General features: G+C 49.3%; 1 protein-coding gene across 5 annotated transcripts in view; it reads right to left on the reverse strand.

Annotated features, from left to right (window-relative positions):
* Window positions 1-21268, reverse strand: part of BCAR3 (BCAR3 adaptor protein, NSP family member) — a 221007-nt gene that overhangs the window by 95250 nt on the left and 104489 nt on the right. For 4 of the 5 annotated variants that reach the window (XM_032487113.1, XM_032487116.1, XM_032487114.1 and 1 more), the window contains one exon: window positions 477-804. In XM_032487113.1, the coding sequence (XP_032343004.1) occupies window positions 477-793 (317 nt within the window). In that variant the 5' untranslated portion in view covers window positions 794-804. Of the gene's footprint in view, window positions 1-476; window positions 805-8161; window positions 8313-21268 lie in introns of those variants that run through there. The other variant, XM_032487112.1, reaches the window with a different exon arrangement.

The raw sequence follows: 21268 nt of genomic DNA on the forward strand, positions 1-21268 counted from the left end.
ATTTACAGACATCTTGGCATCTCTGTAGAATCGAATAGATGTAGTTCATAATCTGATGTTATGATAAAGGTCATCAATTCCTTTTGAGGGACTTAATTGATACAGGAAGTTGGCCTTAAAAATACTCTCAAATATTGGATGATATTAAGAAATGGTTCTTTTTTAAGACATGATAGTTTTTTACATTGTAGTTATATGTTTTAAAAATAAGAGTCCTTATCTTTGAAAGACACATACTAAAATGTTTGCAGATAAAATGAGGTCAGATTTGCTTCTCAGAGGAAGGGGGGAGGGGGAGTATAGTCAAAGCAGGCCTGGCCATGAGGTGATAAACACTGAAGCTAGTGACGGGTCCATGGGAGTTACTGAAACTATCTGCTCTCCCTTGGGCATGACATTTTTCCTAAAAAAAAAGACAATTAAAAAAAAACCTCTTTAAAACAAATCAGTTTCACTTGTGAAATGAAAGAAGTCACCTGAAGGTGAAGGTTTCGCCTTTCCAGTCTTGCAGAGGGTGCTCCTGGACGACGCCCTGGCTCAGAGGTGAGCTCTGCCGTGGGGACTTGGCATGGGGGAGGGTACCCATGTGACTGAAGTTATCACAGGACCTTATGGGAGGAGGGCCCTTCTTCTTCCGTGGAAGGGTGCCGTGTATGGACACGTCTTGATAGGCATCTGTGCGATGCTCAACGAGAGGTGACTTGCTGCTCAGAAGGTCCATGGACGAGGCCAGGGGGAACTGGTGATTCACTGGCATGTTTCTGGGAAGGCTTGCGAATTTTCCCGCAGCCATGATTCTCAACTCTAAGGGGGAAAGAAAAGAGTGAAGGTATAAATCTAAGAAAATCACAAGATCTGATTTCCTGCTTACAAAAGGAAATGGAAATACACCACATAACAAAAGAAAACGTTCAGAGAGAGTCAAAGGACAAACACTGGGTGGCATCACTAGTGAAATTTAACACGCGGGCAAGTTTACCCATCTCCTTTTTTTCATCCTACGGAAGGATTCTCCTGGGTGGGCAGCAGATCCGTCGATGGAAAAGGGGAAACACATTTCAGGGACTTCAGAGGCACATGAGCCATTTTATTACTTCAGATGAGTGAAGTGGATGGAAAAGCATGACTAACAAAAAAGAACACTGAGGAAAGACTCAAGGTTTCAGTACTGAACGCGTTAGAGAAAAAGGTATAAAGATATCAGATAATTAGCTGCCGAATTTCCACCACCCTGAAAATGATGAGAACAGGCGGAGATTACTGGAATTCCTCAGCTGCTAGGAGGCCTTCAGGGCCAGACCAGCCCCTCAGTCATGCTACCCTGAGAGACGGGACAGACTTTTTCTGGCAAAGACCTGGTGCTTATAAAATAAATCCATGTACGCTAATTAACGAAGACGGCCAGGGTCAGGGGTCCGGAGGTGAGCCTCTCCTCCAGACACCCGAGGGCTCAGCTGGAGAGGAAAACCGCTGGGGTGGGGCCTCCAGGCACACTGTCCCCAGAGGGGTCAGGGACCCGCCTGCCACCAGCAGGAATAGGCAATGTGTGCGGGGGCCTGTACAGTCAGGGGAGAGTGGGATGGGCAGAGAAGGAAAAAAGAAAAAAAGGGGGTGGGGGGCATGGAAAGAAAAGGAAGGTGCTGTGTGCACAGTGGCCCAGACAGCTGGTCCCTGCTCTGACCACTAGTAGAAACGTTCACCTGAGCAGGGTCCGCGCCTCCACCCCCTGAAAAACAAAGTACGGTGTTGATCTGGGCCAAATTACATGGCATTTTTAAGGCTAATACATCGAGGAAAAGAAACACAAGCCCGAGTAAAAATTAGGGCCAGTCCCTGGAGCACAGGACCCAGAGTCCGCACCCCCAGTCACAGCACCAGACTGGCCTGGCGGCACAGCCAGGGATAAGCCCACAGCGCTGGCCTCCCCCGAGGCTGTTCGGGAGAACACTTGGCCCCGCAGTCTGTTCTCAGGCCCTGCGGCCCCCGTTCCTCACAGACCGCCCTTTGCACTGCGAGGGGAACGGCTCCGAGTGAAAAGCGTCACTCGGCAGCACAGCTGCAGAGTCAGCTCCACACAGGAGCCGGGGACTCGAGGTGGGGCTTGGAGACAGTGCAGAAGAACAGAGCCCCCCAGGAGCTCGCCGTGGGGCGGGGGGCAGGGTGAAGACAGCAGGGTCTGCGAAGGAAGCAAACAGCAACAAACACACACACAACCCGCTGTTCCCACCCGCGACAGACACAGTGCTGGGAGCTGGGCGGCGGGAAGAAGACCCTTCACTCAAGGCGTGTAATCCCGACCCAGTCCTCGGTCCTTTGCCAAACCTGGTCATCCTGGGGCCTATCTGCTCCACGTCTAACTGAGACCACACAGAAGGCCAGGCTCCTGGTGGATGCATAACAATGGGCTGTGAGTCCCCGCGTGGGCCCCCCCGGGTCTGGCCAGTACCTGGCACACTGTCAACACTTGCTCAACGTTAATCATCGTTATTAAAAAAGAAACCGAACTCCCTTGCCCTCCCTGCCTGATCACAGGTGACGTAAGCCGACTCGGGTCCCCTCAGCTACACAAGCACACCTCACAGCTACAAACCTCACCTGTGCAAGCTATCAGCGCCTTCTGTCTTCACAGACAGGCCCGGATTGTTTCCAAGGACCTGGAGGAGAGGCCCAGAGCCCCTCCCCCGCCCAAACCTCTTCGTGTGCAAAGGCCCACAGTGCTGATCACATCTATTTCCAGGCTAGTCCATGGACAAGAGTCACCCAGCTCCAGTGTCTCCCCCAGCCTGTTTCCTCTCTGCTCACCCAAGATCTATCTAGATTTCAAGGTTGAGCCCAAGTGCTGGAGGATGCCCTTCAGCAAGTCATCCACACCTCAGCTTATTCTCAAGGGAGGTTAACTCCTGCCCTTCCTGCTTCCAAATCAACAAATATTTAAGTGTCTCCTCCAGATAAGATCCTCAGAGAAACGAAGACGCAGAAGCCCCTGCTCTGACCACGAACCTAAAGAGAGAATCCAGCTGACACCTGGGTGGTGCGTGGTGAATCCACGTGTAACTTACAGTCGGCCCCCTGCATCCGTGCCTCCCCCACATCCAGAGCCAACCAGCCGCAGACCACCTTCCGTCATTTTTACTGCCGAAAAATATCTGTGTTTAAGTGGACCCGTGCAGTTCAAACCCGTGTTGTCCAGGGGTCAACTGTCACATAACTCATCAGTGGGCCCCTTAACGTGCTGGAGGGAAGAACAATTCGTTTTGACCAAAGGACTCAAGGAGGACCTGAGAGGGCATCTCTGGAGATGAAGGATTTTGACAGGCTGAAAGCTGCAGGGAAAAGCCTTCCAAGGGGATCTGATGACGGCAGGAGGTGCCCCCCACAGGCTCAGGAGACTGAGCCGTGCGTGTGGCTTGACTGAAGTTAGGAAGCATTTCCTGGAAGCAGCACAGCTGAGTACCAGATCGGCAAGTCTTGAAGGAGGTGCTGAGGTGTCTGGACTTGGCGGTCAGTGCTGGGGAAGCTGGGGAAGGCAGGGACCGGATCCAGTCTGGGCCTGGGCACGGAGCTCTGGTAACTCTGGAGGGGAGAGAAGGGAGGTGGGGAGGTGGGCCATGACGGCAACAGGCCAGCAAGGAGTGATGGAGAACTCGGACCCGGGGCATGGCCAGGGGAAGGCAAAGGAAGGGCAGTGAGGGGCTAGAAGCTCGAGGCTCTGGCTGGGAGGAAGCAGGCCACAGCCATGGGGGGTGCTCTCCTGTAACACGCGAGGGCGGGAGCTGCTGCGTGAGGGACCAGCAGGACCGCTGGGGCTTGCAGGCTGGATGTCGGTGTGTGCAGGCAGGAGCTGGGCCAGGATTCAGGTTTTTAAGAGTCATCAACACAAAGGGAACATTTAAACCCAAGAGTAGACCCCTTAGCTTGTTATTATCAGATGTGATAACAGATGTAAAAGTGCCTCTTAAACTGTCAGGAACCATTCACTATGCATGAATTACATCCCTGCTCCCTCGCACCTTGGCTGCTTCAAGTCCATAAAGACCAACGCAAAGGGTGAGTTCTGAAACTTAAAGCAGCGGTTCTCAATCTAGCTGCACCTGAGTCCTCGGAAGCTTTTGGAATCCCGGCACCCAAGGCCACGGCCAGACCAATGAAATTACAACCTGGGAGGGTAGGACCCTGGCATCAGTCTTATTAAAGCTCTCCAGTATTGCTCAGTGCGGAGCCACTAGGTAAGCGAGTCTCTTTGGTACAGAGCAACTGACACTCAGATGAGTTTCTGGGTATTCTCTGAGTAGAATGATGATGAGAAAGTATCACTCAGCCAACAGAAGCGTTCCTTCACTCTTCTGTTTAACACATGATTAGGGAGGGCCTCCTATGTGGCGGGCACTGTGCTGGGTGTTGAGGACAGTGTCAAACGATTGTCCTCATGAGATTCCTACTCAATGGAGGAAGCAGACAGTAAGTAATGTGAGTAAGTAATGTGATGTAAGTATGATCATCAACATAAGTGTTGATGATCCCAGTGCTTTGGGAGGGGGATCTAGATAAATCTAGCAGCCAGGAAAGGCTTCCCTGAGGAAGGGTTGCTGACCTGAAGGATGTGAGGCAGAGTTTAATAACTGGAGGGAGACAATCATCCCAGCTGAAGCTTCCTCAGGGTTCTCAGCTGCGGCTAAGTTGGAAATACACAGGCCAAGCTCTCCTCTAAAACTTACTGCCTCTCACTTGGGACTCTTCCCCATTAAAATACAGTCTTGCCCTGTGTCTAGTCACTTGGAAAGACTGGCTCAAGCTTGGGCCCTAGGTCAAGCTTGAATCAATCCAATAGTAGAGGAGATGGGCGCCAGGCAGAGATATAACTTAAAAAACAAAAACCCAAAACAAACAAAAAACCCACTAAAGTGGGGCAGGGGACGGAAGGGAGAATTACAGGTGGGAGAAACTTATTTGCAGTCTGTTGGTCGCTGTTTCCAACTTGAAATTTATTTACCTTTAATTTTTCTAGACTCCAGAAACCTGGGGGAAATCCAGGAGTGCTAACGCGTGGAACTGAGGTTCAAGGTCTGTACCTCCCACTGGGACAGAGACGCCACTTGGCACATCTGACCACTGGGCAGAATCTAAGCGTGTGTTATGTAGATGGGATCTCAGAGAAGCAAGCCCCTTCTCTTTTTCCAGAAAAGGAAAATAACTGTTCATTCACTCAATATACATTCTCAGAGGGCTTACAATGTACGAGAGCTGAGGATATAGCAAAGTAGATAAGGTCCTGCTCTCACGGAGTCTGCACTGTGATGGGGGAGGCCAACCAACACAGACAAGAAAGCAAAGCAGGTATTACTCCGGCAGGAGGCGCCCTAAAGAATGTGAAACAGGATAAAAGGAGAGAATATACTTGTTGGGGATGGAGGGCTATTTTAGCCTCGGGTGGTCTGGGAACGCCTCCCTGCAGAGGTCACAATGACATAAAACCTGGAAAAAGAGAAGGAACCAGTCAGGAGAGGATCGGGGTCTTGAGGTGGGAAGATGTCACTGAAAGAACAGTGGAGACTGGACTCATCTCCAGTTTCTGGCTCCCATGATGTCTCCACTTAGAGATGTTTGTTTCGATGTTCGCAGTCATCGTGTACTTTTTACCTACTGTATGATTTTTTTTTCAATCAAACATGGTGTGATTCAGAACCTAGGCTTTGAAGTAAGACATTCACAGGTTCAAATCCCTATTCTGCCATTGATTTGCTGTGTGGCCTGGGACGGGTGACTCAACCTCTCTGACAGTCAGATTCTCATTTGTGAAAATGGGTTAACAACACCTATTTCACGGGGTTGTTGTGAAATGTAAATAAAGTCGTTCAGAAAGCATTCAAAAAACAGCAGGCCTCTTCTAAGCAGGGTAGGGACCACGTCCGTCTTGCTTGTCATTGTGTTCCTACCACAATGAGTTCACAATTGAAGTCATTGCTTCTAAGGAAGACTGTAGCCAGGAAGGATGAGGAGGGGAAATGTTTTAAACCTAGAGCAACAGAGGTAACCACACCAAACCACACAGGACGCGGACACAGATACATTCGGGCACACCAAGTGAGCCCTCACGCAGTCTTTAAAAGAAAAGCCCAGGTGAGACTTTGGCCATCTGACTTCACCTCGCTCTGCCGTGAAGGTAAACAGACACAGTGTCCTGACTCAGTCTAATGCCCGATCTTGAAATTATACAAAGGTCAAAGACTCCACATCTTGATATGAAAATGAGACCTGTGTGAATGTTCACAGAGCTGAAGAAATCTCGATAGGGATGCGAGTAAGCCTGACACACTCCCAACCCACATGCTACCTTCCTGATCCTGGCCAGTGCTGTGCTTCCAAACGCTTGTGAACGGCGGGGGCTTTACAAGGACGTCTCAAATAAACTGATGATCACGTGCAAGCGGAGGCAGAGATAAGCAGCTCACTTGTTTGGACTTTTCTATTTTACTTCTGAAATGAGACATTCTCAAGTTAAACTCACAGATGGTCACCTGATGGGGGCTATGAGAACTTTCTAGCATACTTGGAACTCTGGGAGTGTAACCACCCCTGCTGCCCTACGATGACCATAACAGACAATTTACAATCCAGATCTGCAGTTTTATATCTTTGCCGCATTAGACAGGAAGAGGCGCTGGGAAAACCACACATAAAATTGGCTCATCCACTCAGAATGAAGTTTTGCTTGGGTATAGGAATCAAGAGTATCCCTTTATTTTGAAGTAAATTATGAAGTCTAGCCAAATGATTGAAGTATGAATAATTCTTCCACGGGTTGTATTTCAAGCAACACAGCATAGGATCTACATAAGGTTCTTAAGACTAACATCCCTTGACAAGCAGTCCTTTCTATATGAATAGGAGATTGAGATCTTGGTTAGTCATTCCTAGAAATGCCGGGCCTCTCAGGCAGTTTAGGGAAAGCTGGAGTCAGAGAGTGAGGGAGCCGTTGGATTGGCAAGTTGTTTACGTTACATTCCATACGTCCGTCCTCTTGCACACTGGCGTACAACCACTTGGCCTGTGGCTTCCCGATTATTAACTGGGCAACCCCTTCCCAATTCTGAGTCTCTCTCTGCTGAGCCCGGCCCCAGCGCCGAGGCCTCCCCCTTCCTCCCCTTCCTCCCTGATCTCGCCTCGCTCCATGGCAACTCGCAGAGATTATCCGCTCTCAGACTGACCTTCTCTCCGCCAGTGTATTTTCCTTGGAGAGATCTGTGCAGCCTTGGTAGATAAGAGTCAAGGTTTAAAAGAATCTCTGATTGCACGGCTCTACTTTCTATCTCCGCTAATAGCCATAGGTGGAAGCAGACACGAGGTTAGGTAAATGATCTTTCACCTTCGCACCTTGCTTCAAGCGAGTTAATACCAAACCCGGAGTTTTCCAGCCCACGAAACCCCGGCCACGACCCACTGTGTTCCCCACGAAACACGCCGCCTCGCCAGCTGCTTCGGAGCCCAGTCGACTTCTCCCCGACGAGTGTCTACACCTGACCAAACTTTCAAGTGGCGGCAGCCTCGGCGGGTAAGGAAAGATGGGCTGAGATGGAACCTCCTTCCTGTTGCGCCCACCGTCCCTCCCCTCTCGGGCGCAGAGACACAACCAACTATTCATTCTTTCTCAACAAAGGGAGAGAGGGAGGGAGATGTTGTCAGCAGTTACAGGGCGGGCTCCTTCGCTTTCTTTGCAAACTTTCCAAGAGATTAGTGGAGAAACTCGCCTCCGGCAAGCCCAGGGCTTCCAGCCGAGCCCCTTGGCCCTCGCGTTCCCCCACCCCCGCCAGTCTCCGGGCAGAGTGAGAGCGGGGAGGCGCGGCTGGCACGCAGGGGGCCGGGAGAAGCCAGCGCCCGGGAAGATGCCGCTCAGGAGCAGAGCGCCGAGATGCTCGCCGCAAATCGCAGGGCGCCCTTCGCCGCGGCCGGGTCCGGGGAATCCCGGCCGGTTCAGAGGCTCCCAAGGGTGCAAGCCCCGTCCCCAAGTTCTCCCCTCCAGCCCCTAGCCGCCAACTCGGCGAGGGTGAGGATGGGGCCCCGCCGTCCTTCCTTTCCCCATAGCCTAACGTTGGCCAACAAACTTCCCAACCCGTCCTGCAGGGAGACGGGCGGCACCCCCGAGGGGCGTGCGGCGGAGACTCACCTCCCCGCGCGGCGTGCGGCCTCTCCGGCTGCGGTCAGACGCGCCGCTGCTGCTCCCGGAGCGGCAGCCGCTCACGACCCTCGGAGCAGCCCGTGCGCCCGGCGGCTCGGCCTCGGGCTCCCGCCCCCGCCCCGCCCCCGGCAGCTGCAGGCGCGGCTCTGAGCCGGCGGGAGGGCGGCGCTCCCGGCCCTCAGCCGGTGATGTGCGGCTTCGCGGCCCCACCCCGGCCAGCCTATTCGCGCCGCCTCGCGGAACGTCCCCGCACCCCCCACGCGGCGTTTACGGGCGCTGACCTCGCCGGGCCCTCCTCCGCCGGGATTTTAGGGTTTGGCTCTCCTCGCACCTCCCCGGGAAGCCAGTCCTCAAGTGTAGATCGACCGCTTTCTCGCCGTACCCCTCAGGAGGGAGAACCCCACCAAATCCACTCCTCTCCCCTCCCCACATTATTTAGTTACCCAGCAGATCTGCTTTGCTTGTCTGCAAACACCTGGCTGGCTTTCAGTTTAAAGGGGTTTGATAGGGCAAAGGCCCAAGTAACCACGAATAGCCAGGCCATGGGAACAAGCAAGTCAATCACACTCACCTGGATATACTGAAAGGACAGTGGGAGGTGGAAGGGGGCACTTCAGTGCTAGATGGTTTGGTGGGATAACAAATTGCAACCATGTGAAGGACTTAGACCATCAGATACCAAGACCTATTATAAAGCCATAGAAGCTGTGGAAATAGGCATTGGCAACAAGGACAGACAAACCAATGGAGAGTTCAGAAACAGATCTACGTTACATGGTGATTTACAGCCAAAGATGCCGAGGTAATGCATTGGGGAAAGAGTGATCTGTCTCTTGGGTAAATGATGTTGGACCAGTTGAACACCCACATGGAGAAAAAGGAGAATCTTGACCCCTACCTTACACCATACAAAAAAAAAAAAAAAAGATTCCAGAAGAACTTTAAATCTAACTGTAAAAAGGTAAAACAATACAACTATCCAAAATAAATATCAAAAAATATCTTCATGACCTTAAGGTAGGAAAGACTTATTAAACACATACAGTAGTAATCATAAAGGAAAAAACTGATCATTAGATAACGTTAAAATTAAGAACTCCTGTTTATCCTAAGACACCACTAGTGAAAAAGCAAGCCACAGACTGAGAAAAGATAGTTGCAACACATACATCCAAAAAAAAGACTTGTATGTAGAATATATAAAAGATGCTTACAAATCAGCAAGAAAAAGGCAGAAAAATCCAACTAGAAATAGCAGAATATTTCAACAGGCATTGATTTCTCAAGAGGTGATAAACAAGCATTTCTCAAAAAAGTCAAAAAAAATATGAAAATGTTCTCAGTTATCACAGAAATGCAAACTGAAGTTGCAATGTGATCTCCCTTCACACCCACCAGAATAGCTAAAATTAGAAAATTCTGTACACACTTTAGAAATCTGTTTAGCATTACCTACTAAAGCTAACACTTGGTCTGTGACCCAGCAATTCCATCTCTAGTGTATACCCAACAGAGACAGATAGACATACTCACCAAAAGATGCGTGTGGCATCTCTTTCTATCAGCCCCAAAGCAACCACCCGAAGGTCCATTAACAGAAGAGAGAAACTGCGGCATACTAGAACGAGTGAACTGCTGTACTCAACAGGACGCAGAGTTCTCATAAATACGTCGAGTGAAAGAAAGTGGACACAAATGGGCATATGCTATGTAACTCAATTTATGGAAACTTAGAAACAGTCAAAACATGTCTCTGAAGTTAAAGGCGAAGACAGTGGCTATCTTGGGGGTGGGTAGTGATGGAAAGGGAACCCAGAGGAGGCCCCAGGTGCTGGTTACACAGATGTGTCCTATTTAACAAAATTTAACTACCCCTCATTTTGCAAGAATTGATTAGTTTGTGCACTTCTCTGTACGTATGTTTTACTCCAATAAAACGCTTTTTAAATTGTGCCATGTTGGTATATTTTATATAATTTTCAATCTCCTAAGAAAGAACTACTGGCAAGTCTGCAAGATTCTAAGTGCAGCATCCGTAAGAATCAGTTCCCACCTTTCCCTTACGGGAGCTGTTGTGGCTTGGGCTTTATCTTCCCTACCTCATTGGAAGCACAAGGGTTGATTTTTGTTAGTTATTCCCAGGGTGCTTAACACAGTGAACGTCAAACAGAGCAGCTGGCATAGTTCCGAACTGAATTATTAGAAATGCATTTACTGATTTGCTGCTGCTCTGAAGTGTCACTGAGAACTGTGGTGAAACTTAGGTTTTTCTTGATTTTCAAAGTTCTCTGAGCACCTACTACGGGTAAAGTTTTCACTAAGTGAAGTACCATGGCGAGGTAGCAACAAAGACCAGAAGACAACTCACAACCAGGGAGGCTTTGGGCAAGCCACTGTTCCTCTCAGTCCCTGCATTTCCTCATGAGTGAGTGAGTAAAGAAGTGTTAGGAGTCAAGGAAATAACAGATGTGAAAGTGCCTGGCACATAATAGTTCTCATTCATTATTACTGGAACCTATGACACAGGCTGTCGTTTGTCTTCACGCTCCCCTGTGAGATAGGAGGCATCGCTATCCCTATTTATATGGGCGGAAACAGACTCAGGAATCAGGAAGTTCGTCATTTCAACAAATTCTTTCAGCAAACATTTGTTGTAAGCCTACTATGTGCCAAGATCCACAGCTAGTGAGAAGCAGAGTCAGAATCAGAATTAGATATTGAATTAGAACTTCAAGTTCAGTGGTCTTTCCACCACACCACAACTATTTTCACATTCGTATCCCTGGTGCCTAGCACATAGTAGGTGCTCAATACATTCATGGATGAGTAATAGGGACATTTTAATATAATCTTTTGATTAGGTAATATGGTTTATATATTACACATGGCTCACAAGTTATATAGATATGCACACACACAGCATTTTATATATACATGAAATGGCGTACAGTGAAAAATCTCCCTCTTAGCTCTTTCTCCCATCTGCCAGACCCCTTCCACCATAGGTAACCACTGCTTTTACTATATGTGCCTGCCAGCGGTTTCCAAGCGTGTGTGTGATTCCCCACCCCTACACAAAGTAATGTACTATATCCATAGTTCTCTACTTTGCTTTTTTTTTCTTCACTTAATATATATCTTGGAGATTTCCCTGTATTCGTGCACAGTATTCCTTTGAAGAGATGTACCATAATTTATTCAATCAGCACCCTTCTGATGGGCATTTAGATTGTTCCCAATCTTTTCCTATTACAAACAATACTGCAGTGAATAGTCTTGTACATACATCATTGGTATCTGTAAGCACACCTGTAAGATAAATTTCCAGAGGTAAAATTGCTGAGTCAAAGGTATATATATGCTTTTGTAATTTACGTAAGTAATGCCAAATTGTCTTCCACAGGGATTGTACCAACTTAGACACCCCAGCAATAGAAGAAAATGCGTGTTTCCCCACATCCTTTTTAGAAGGTGTTATTAAACCTTTGAATTTTCGCCAACTTGATAAGTAAAATATAAATTTTAGTGCAGTTCTCTTATACTAAGTGACACCTTTTCATGTTTAGCAACTATTTGTTTTTCCTTTTTGGAATTTGCACCTCCATTTTTCTATCCACTTGTAGGTCTTTTTATTATCAATTTTTAGGACCTCCTTCCATATTAGGAAGCTTAGCTCTTGTGGTATGAACTTCAAATATTTTTTCAATGATAATATCAAGGAAAAGAAGTGATATATGTAAAGCCCTGTTATTTTAGGATGCTCATTCCAGGAGCCATGTGGGATGAATAAGAGACGTGAGAGCCAAGGAGGGACGCTGGTTAGAGCTATGGCGGTAGCCTCACAGTCACGTGGCAAGGGCTCTGACGAGGCTGGTGGCAGTGGAAGTGGAAATGGAAGTGAAGGACCAAAGTTATTACCAAGAAATAATTGGCAGGAGGAGTTAATGATTAGCAATGACAACAATGACAATACAGCAGCCACCGCTGATTTAGGAGTAACTACAACCCAAGTACTATGCAAAGTGCTTTGTAAGCTTTAAGCCGCGAGCTGGTGCTACTATTGCCCCCATTTCACAGATGAGAAAAGGGAGTGCCAGCAGTGAAGGGACTCACGCAAATTCACACTAGATGTAAGTGGCAGAACCAAGGCTAACCCCAGCTCTCTCCGACCCAGCTGCCTGGCAGAATGAAGGAAAATGACCAGAGGTCTGCAGTCTGAGCACCTGAGTAATGCCTGGTGACAGATGCAGAAGAAGCCCGAGCACAGCTGCCTCTGGCTAGAGAGCAGCATCCTCACTCCTAGGAACACTGAGCACTTCTCAAAGCCTTTCATGTACATGATCACTCTTCCCACAATGTCTCTGTGAGTCAAAGGGGGGAGTATCATCCCCATTTTACTGATGAGAAGACTGAGGCACCAAGAAATTAAATAACCAACCCCAGCTCAGATGTCATTCTCCAGGAAACCTTCCCTGAAACCCAGAACAGAGCAGTTTCTTTGGTTATATGTGTTTTATAGTCTCCTTTTCTTCCTGAAAGTTGTCACAGTTCATTGATTTCTGTTATTTTTAACATCTGTTGTTCTGTGGTCTCTAAGATCCATGTCTGGTTTTGCTTTTGCTTTGTTCCTACTTTGGGGTACATAATTGGCAGGCAGTACATATTTGCTGAATGAATGAATGAGCTCCAGGCCTCTAGACCCTTTGGCTTTTCATCTTTCTACTACATCATAAAGCTCCCTATAAGCTAAATAATATAGCTGTGCTAGGAACGATTTTAGGGTTCAAATTTCTTTAAGTCTACAGGCAGCTTCCACATTAATGTTTAGACAGGGAAACCCTGGACTGCTTCACCCAAAGAGACATATGAAAGGACAACACAGCCAGTGAGATGGACTTGAAGTCTTCTGGGCGGTGCACGGGGCTTTGTCGGGGAGCGCTCACCCTGGAGTTGATCCCCTCCTGCCACAGAGTAATTTGCTGAGCCTCACCCCGTAACATCATTACTTAACAGGTAGCTGGGGCACACATTGGGCAAAATGCACTTTCAGGAAGAGTAAGTCCTAAAATTTCAGCTTTGCCAGCTCTACGTGGGAACAAGCAAGAAGCAACAGATGCTTAAGCTATCATCAATGAAGACCGAACAGAAAATCTGAACTTGAATAACTGCAGACAGAGAGACTGAGGATCCCCTGTGATCACCACATAATACACCACTGACTCAAAGAGGGCAGCTCGAATACGGACCAGAGCAGCAAATGTGGTATTTCCTGAAGCCTGACCCTCTAGCCTCCTGGCCCCTGAAGAGCTAGCCGTGGACTTCGTGTCATGGGAATCCCGTCTACCAAGCAGGGAAGTCAACTCGGCTTCCCAAAGACCTGTATGATGGCTGCAAACTCACTGTCACATCGGAGAGAGAAGTCACTGCAGGAGGGCGACAGTTGGACAGATCCTCAATAAACACTCACTGAACGAACGAGTGAGTGGGTGAGTGAAAACGATGGAGTTCTTGACAACACAGGCTCATTTTCTATACAAGGTGCATGTTTGAACCACCTGTTCGGCAAACTCTAGACCCTTGTTCCCAGCTACTTCCTTAATCTGATGACCAGCTTTGCATTAATCAGCTTCTCAACTTATTCAACAACTGAAAGGAAATGCTCCAAAGTGCCTCTGGATGATTACGGAATTCCAGATGACTTTAAGTCCTTATTTACACAGCTCCCCCTTTCCATTTTTCCCTTCAGTAAGCATGTATTGTTTCTATTATTAAAAATGTCACTTAGAAAACCAGTTCACCGAGCCCTACCACGTGGAAACCATCACTAGCCCAGAGAGATAGGAAGGGGGTTATGCAGCCAGGAACGTTCATGCTTGTGGCGAACACAGCCCAGGCACACGGAGAGAGAGGGGCTGGCTGCAGCAGGGGCTCGCTGTGCTGTGGGAAGGCAGGGAAGGGAGAGATGAAAAGTACTGGGGGATGGAATCTTGACGCTGGTGAAAATAAAGGAGTGTAGTTTTGAAAAAGAAATGCTTTCCTATGGAAATGAAGGAAGAGGAAACAAATGTATGTAAAACCTAGTGCAAGGGCCACCTGGCTGCCATCTTGAGTGACAGAGGGAAGGGGCTCAGCTTAGACGCCGCAGACTGCCCATTGGCAGGTGGAGGTGAGCCATGCTAGCGCCGTTCTAGGGCAGGAGAAGGAACCTAGACAGAGAAAATGAAGGGAACGTGAGGCCTCCCAGCTCCCCTGCACAAGGGGAAGCCAAAAACCTCTCAGAGAAAACCGACTTGCCTGGATGCACTCATGTCGTCTCTGAGAGCAAAGCTGGCCTTCCAGATCAGTGCGCTTCAGCCTCAGAGAATTTGTTTGTGAAATGTCGGTAAGACTCTCGCATCTACCATCTTGGAAAAAAAATCTTTCTAGCAATCTTATCGCTTAAAACTCAACCAGCTGCTCATTCCTTTGTGTTAGGCACTGGCCTCTCTCTCTACCATCCCCCTTTTTTGTAAAGCGATGTTAATCCTTAGTGGATGACTTGATAGAACCCTGGCTCTGAATGTGCCCTCTGCCCAGCGATTCCAGTTCTAGGGCTCTGTCCTGCAGAAATGCTCGACTTACCTGCACATACTGCGATATTCATGGCAGCGTTGTTTGCAGTTAGAAAAAAAGTGTTTATCCACAGAGGGATGACTAAATTATAGCACACCTACCCTATGCAGCTGATAAGAAGGAGGTAATTCTATAGACACAGAAGGATACCTATGAAATATTGTTAAGTGGAAAAAGCAAGCTGCCTCACTAATGCAAAAGTAACACACCTGTGTATTTGTGTGGGACTATGTGTCTACAGGTGCAAAAGCGTCCGGGGGAACTTCCACCCACCAAACTGAGAGGAGAGATTAATGAGCAAGTGAGAGGGGACTTTTTCCTTTACATTATTCTAAACTGATTTTTTTTTCCAGTGAGCACCAATTTCCTTCATCATTAAAGATCATTTATCTAGCACTTTCTAGGTGCCATGTACTGTTCTTGCCGCTGTATGTGTACTCACTCATTTAATTCTGACAATAACCCTGTAAGTGGCCCTTTTCTCAGCCCTTTTTATAGTCAGATAAGAACACGGTCCTTGCCTGGGTCACACAAAGACATCGAAGGGTGTGAGCCTTCAACGCACACCAGCTGGCTCACACTTCGAGCTCTTAACCACTAAGTTACAGTGCCTCAAAGAGATGACATAAACAGACAGACAGACAGACAGCGCTGCTTTTGGAGTCAGGCGCACCTGCACGTGGATCCCAGTTTTTGCTGATTAGCTGTGTGATTCTTAGCAAGCGTCTTACTTCTGGGTCAGTCCCCCCATTTGTAAAGTGGGGGTGATAGTCACCTGCCCCCTGAGACTTGTGAGAACACAAGATATGCTCGTGCCAGGCACTGAGCAAGTACTTGATAAATATAGACTGTTTCCTCCATTAAGATTAAATTACCAGCCCTATAATGTTTGTTAATCTAATTGGCTGTTTTGTTGATTGGCTGCCTGGCAGCATCTGGTCCTTCAAGGGTAAGTGCAGAAGGGGGATTTGGGAATAAGCGGAGAATTGGCTCAGACCGAGAAGACGAAAAGGGCTGAATTAACACTTCACTGTTTTCATAGTTTTGCCTACAGTCAGTCCAGCTAAGAAAATAAAATTGATAACATTTATATGAGTGTTTACATCATTCTAGGGTAAAATATCACCATTCCATTTTCAGAATGAGGGTATTAATTTTCAGGAATTTGCCCAAGGTCACTGAACCAATTAAATAACAGAGCCAGGACTGAAATGTACACTTTCTAATTCCACATCCACCCTCTTTCAGCAAATCCCACTGTCTGAGGTGGTGTCGGGATACCATGGCTGGGAAGTGGTGACTGCAGCCTCTCAGAAAAAAAGCACTAAGAAGTGATGAGCATGGTAGCAACGGCGCCTCTGGGGGATATCAATTCACATCGGCTGCTGCTGGCGGGGCCAGGGTTGGGGGTGGCCTCCCCCCTAATTCATGCTGACACACGTGACAGAACCAGTGGGGTCCACACAGCCCAGGGTCGGATTACCCTGTCCCTTTCTCTCTGCCATCTATGGCCCTTATCTTAATAGCAGTCATCACTCTATAAAATGGGACACAAGCCATCCTGGGGTCGGGGTGTGGAGTCACAGCAGGCACGCGGCTGCCGGAAGCTCGGGGAGGGTCCAGTGTGGAGGCTTGCTGACGGTTCTCAGCTCAGCAGCCTCCTGTCTCATCCCTTATTTTCAACCTGAAAGCACCAGAGGTCAGGCAGGCGTCAAGGAGGGACCTTCCTGTCCTGTGAGGCTCCAACCCTATCACCCACTTCTCAGGCTCAACCAATCCCTGCGGGGCGGGGGTCATTACCATTCTCCAGAGAGAAGAGATGGCAGCCAGAAATGGATCAGAAAAACCCAGAGTTCTCGGCCTTTTCCCCAACAAGACATGAACGTTACACAGCTCACTCCCACGTGCGGGCCAGAGTTCGCGCAAGCACAGGGCATGAGGTGCAATCCCACAACTTTTTTTCACTCAGGAGACGCTTTGGTTGCTACAACGTGGATAGTCATTAAAGCTGGGGTTTGTTATGCTGTTGCCTCTACTTTGGGGTGTGCCTGAAAAATGCCATGATGAAATGGTAAAATGAAAAATCACAAAAGCCCTTTGAAATGCAAGTGCGTGAAAGACGTGTTAAGATAGAGACAATCTTGTATCTTACAGTTTAGTTTTTAAATAAGTTATTTACAGTCTGCGGTACTGCATTATCAGTGACGAGGTGCTTGTCCCATACCTCAGTGCCCCAGTGGCAGAGCGGCTGGGACAGCGAGGTGGAAAGCTGGGCGAGGTCGTCAACTTGGTCCTTTCCTCTCTGATTCCTTCCTCACATGAATCCCTCCCTCCCCAACACACACACACACACACACACACACACACACACACACACACACACACAGACGCTGTTCTTAGGTGTCTAGGTGGGGCAGGCCTCTCAGGTGGTGACCGTTTGGAGTTCCTTTGAATGGCCTAGTTGACAGTAGCAAGGTTACTAAATAGAACACAGTCAAGTGCCCTTGAATTAGCACAAGTGTCTGCAATGAGGAACAGAGCACCAAAGGAGGAAACACAGCCTAAATTTGCACGATATCAACTATGTTCCCAGAGGTGGGGGTTAGTAAACCCATTTCACAGGTGAGAAAACAGAGGCAGAGTAACTAGCCAAGTTCCCATAGCTAAGACGTGGAGACCCCTCAGCTGGACTCCTTGACTTTACTGCCTACATCACCTCCCTCTGTGAACCCCTGTTTCTCAGAGTGGGCAAGGGAGTTTGAGTTGAATTGCTTGAGAAGGGTGTGGAATAGCAGCATGACTCAAAAGAAGCAAGCCAGCTGGGTTGGGGTAAAACCTGAACCCAGTGCCTGGCACTTGGTAGGTGTTCAATAGATACCTGTGAACTGGACCCTTGAACAGAGTTTCAGACGCAGGCTGGGGGTGGGTGCGTGTCTTCAGCGTGTTGGGAACCACAGCCTCAGCCTCCACACACTATTGAACATCCCCCACGGCAGGCAACGCCGTAGACAGCTCACAGGTGTGAGCTGTGAGGTCCCAGCCTCCTGTCCGTAAGCTCTTCCCGCCTGAGTGGTCTGGGAGCGGCACCACCCCATGCCTGAGGGCTTGTCAGAAACACGGAGTCTCAGCCCCACCCCAGACCCATGGACTCAGAACCCGCATTGTAACTAGCCTCCCAGGTGACGCGTGCCCAGGCCTCGCCCCGGCTCAGCCGCCCTGCGCAGGGGAACGTGCCAGCTGTCATCCTCCTCGTCCCCATCACCCCCAGGCAGCCCGGGGGACATTCCTTTTCCCTGTTGTAGGCTTAGGGGGCTAGGAACACCTGCTGCCCTAACCTCCTTCCGCTGGAAGGACCTGTCAGAACGGGAGTCAGGGGCAGACTTCTCGGCTGTCAGCATTTCCAGGAAGTTCAAGTCCCCGTGTGCTCCCCATGTGACCTCGTCTGTCTCGGGGCTCATGAACGCCAAGGGTGTGACAGGAGCGCTTCCTCACAGCGTGACCAGGCAGTGACAAACGCCCCACATGGAAGGAAATTAGTGAATAATCCTTGCATATTCTGCACTGAGTCATGTTGGCCTCTTTTGGGGGTTGGGACACAGATGATCAGACTTGTGGTTTCTGTTTCCTAATTCAGAGCATATCCTTAATGAAACCCCAGAGAGTGTCCCCCGGAAGACAGGTGCTGGGCACAGCAGGTCAGTGCTCCCTGACCTTGAAACACTTTATACAGAAATAATGTTATACTGTTACCTCTGATCACAAAGGTAAGATAAAGGACAGATTCGATGCTTCTGTCAGCACAGACTGCGATGATTTGGTAACTACTGGGGACAGAAACAAGTCTGCCCCTGCCCCTGCCCCTGCCCGTCCCCCCCCCACTCCCATGCTGCCCTCTCCCATGTGCTCTGGGCTCTCAGCACAGAGTGTAGCCGATGGTGACGGGGGGGGGGGGGGGGGGTGACGGCCCTGCCCACTGCTGGAGCCCCTCCTGTGGGCGTCTGTGTGCTCTGCCCGCTCAGCCCTCCGGTTAGTAAAATTGTCCTTACTTTACAGGTGAGAAAACTGAGGCTCAGTGAGGTGAAGCTGCCCAAGGTCACGTGTCTAGAAAGCATGAGGGGAACACAGATGTGATGGGGCCCCAAGGCCCAGGCCTCTCCCTTCACACCCGACTGCTTCGGTCCCACCCTGTTCCCTGCGGGGCTTCAGGTGAGGGAGGGGTTTACATAGAGAGTAGAACAGAGGGTGGCATCGCGCTGGTGGCTGTCAACTCCACGTACGTGTCTGTCTGGTGCCAAATCCAGGATCCCAGATGCCCTAAGTGAGTCACCAGGGTGAAAGAGGAGCCCCCGCCCCGGGGGCTTTATCCAAGCCCTTAAACCCTGGGGGACGGTGTGAACTCCTTAGAAGGGGCTTTTTACTGGCTCTGTTTGGGAAAAAGGATGAGATAACTTCACAAAGTACCTCTGCATTTGAAACCCAGAAGACAAGCACTGGCCACTGCTCTTGGGACCCGAGGACCAGACGATAAGGGCACAGAAAGACGGACAGGAAGGCCGGTCCGAGGAGGAGAGGCGGACAGCTGCTCCAAGCTTCAACCACCCCGCTCGTAGCTGAAACCCCTCCTCCAAGCCCAGAACCACGAGCATTTCAACCCTTGGTGCTCGCCATCCAAAATGCGAGCCCTCCGGGCGGGCGTGGATGCTCCCCTGCACCTTCCTGGTTTCTTCTTCTTCTTTTTCTTCTTCTTTTTCTCCTTCTTCTTCTTCTTCTTCTTTCTTTTTTTGAGGGGGAGGTAATTAGGTTTTGTTTTTTTTCAATTTTTAATGGAGGTGCTGGGGATTGAACCCAGTACCCTGTGTGCATGCTAGGCACACACCCCACCACTGAGCTGTGGCCTCCTTCCTTTACCCTTCTCCATGACGCTCCTCGCACCTGGGGCATCTCTCCCAGCTCCCTCCCCAGGGTGTCTTCCAAACCTCTCCTCCACCCATTCTTCTCTAAAGCCCTCTTCTCCACCGTGAAATCAATGCTCTCAAACTTGTCTGATCATAAGAATTACCTGGGAGGAGGGAGGGTACAGCTCAAGTGGTAGAGCACATGCTTAGCACGCACGAGATCCTGGGTTCAATCCCCAGTACCTCCATCAAAAAACTAAATAAATAAACCTAAATCCCCCTGAAAAGAAAAAAAACATCACCTGGGAAATTTGCATGCAGATTCCCCAGGCCCATCCCCTGGAGGTCTGGATTGGAAAGAGCCAGGTGGAGACCAGGAGACCCCATATTTAACAAGATCCCACGTGTCCTTATGATCAGATATGTTTGGGAAACCTTGCACTGTACTCCTCCTGTTCGAGCTGGAGCTGGCTACAGTCCTCAAAGGCCCCCACACTCCTGTCCTGTGACAGCAGCCCCAATGCTCCAGCCTCGAAGTACACTGGCCTCCCAGCTCCAGCACCCTGCGCCTGTGCACCACCTCTTCTACCATGGACCACCCTACCTCTCCTCTTTCTTTCATCAAAGGTTCAGCAGTTCTGCAGCTGCCTCTGGCCCAGGCCCTCCACTGAAATTGCTCTCCCTGAGGTTAAGAGTGACTCACAAGTGAATCACAAGTATGTGATTCAGTGGGCACGATTCAGACACTCTGTTATTGACCATTCTGCTACGTTTGACATCGGTGACCACTTCTTCCTTTGTGAATTTCTTTATTCCCTTGATCTCTGAGACACCATTTCCCCCTGACCCTCCTCCAACCTCTTCCACAGTTTCCAGTCTGTCTTCCCTGTAGGTCCTCTTCCTCCAACCACCTTGAAGGTAGATATCTCCAGGTTCTGAACTCTGCCTCCTCTTCCTGGTCATCACACACCCTTCCATAGTTTTAAAGCCACTTGCTTCCTGTGCTTCAGTTTTACACCCAAAGGGTCTGCTAAATATTGACTACAGCATGAACAGTTCAAAATTTTAGCACACCCCAAACCTAACTAACTGAAAAGCCTTCTTTCATATTTTCCTATGTCAGGAAGGCACCTCCATCCAACTGGTTGTCCAAGCTGGCACCCTGGAAGCCATCCTGGGAGCCTGTCTCCCTCCATCACCACCCACACAAATACCCAGAGCCCACCATTCACCAAGCCCTGAGGGCTTTATACCTAAATAGTCCTCAAACTCCTGCTCTCCTCTCCTTCTCCCGCCCTGACTCCAGTCAAGGTCCCCACAGCCTCCCAGCTGGTCTCTCTCCCTTCCATCCTGCCTCTTCCAGTTAGGCTTCCACTCAGCCACCTGAGTGGTGTTTCCAAAATGCAAGTCTGATCCCATCTCTCCGTGACTTAAAGCCCCTCCAGAGTTTCTTGTCGCCTGCAAGCTGAAGTCTGAACTATTCAGGAGGGCTCCCCCAAACACATCACTTTATTCCCTGCCTCCATGTCCATGTGAAGCTTCCTCCCTCCTTTATCTAACCAACCTCCATCCCTCCCTCTTCCCTCAG

The sequence above is a fragment of the Camelus ferus genome, chromosome 9 (genome assembly GCF_009834535.1).
Source record: "Camelus ferus isolate YT-003-E chromosome 9, BCGSAC_Cfer_1.0, whole genome shotgun sequence".
Taxonomy (NCBI): Eukaryota; Metazoa; Chordata; class Mammalia; order Artiodactyla; family Camelidae; genus Camelus; species Camelus ferus.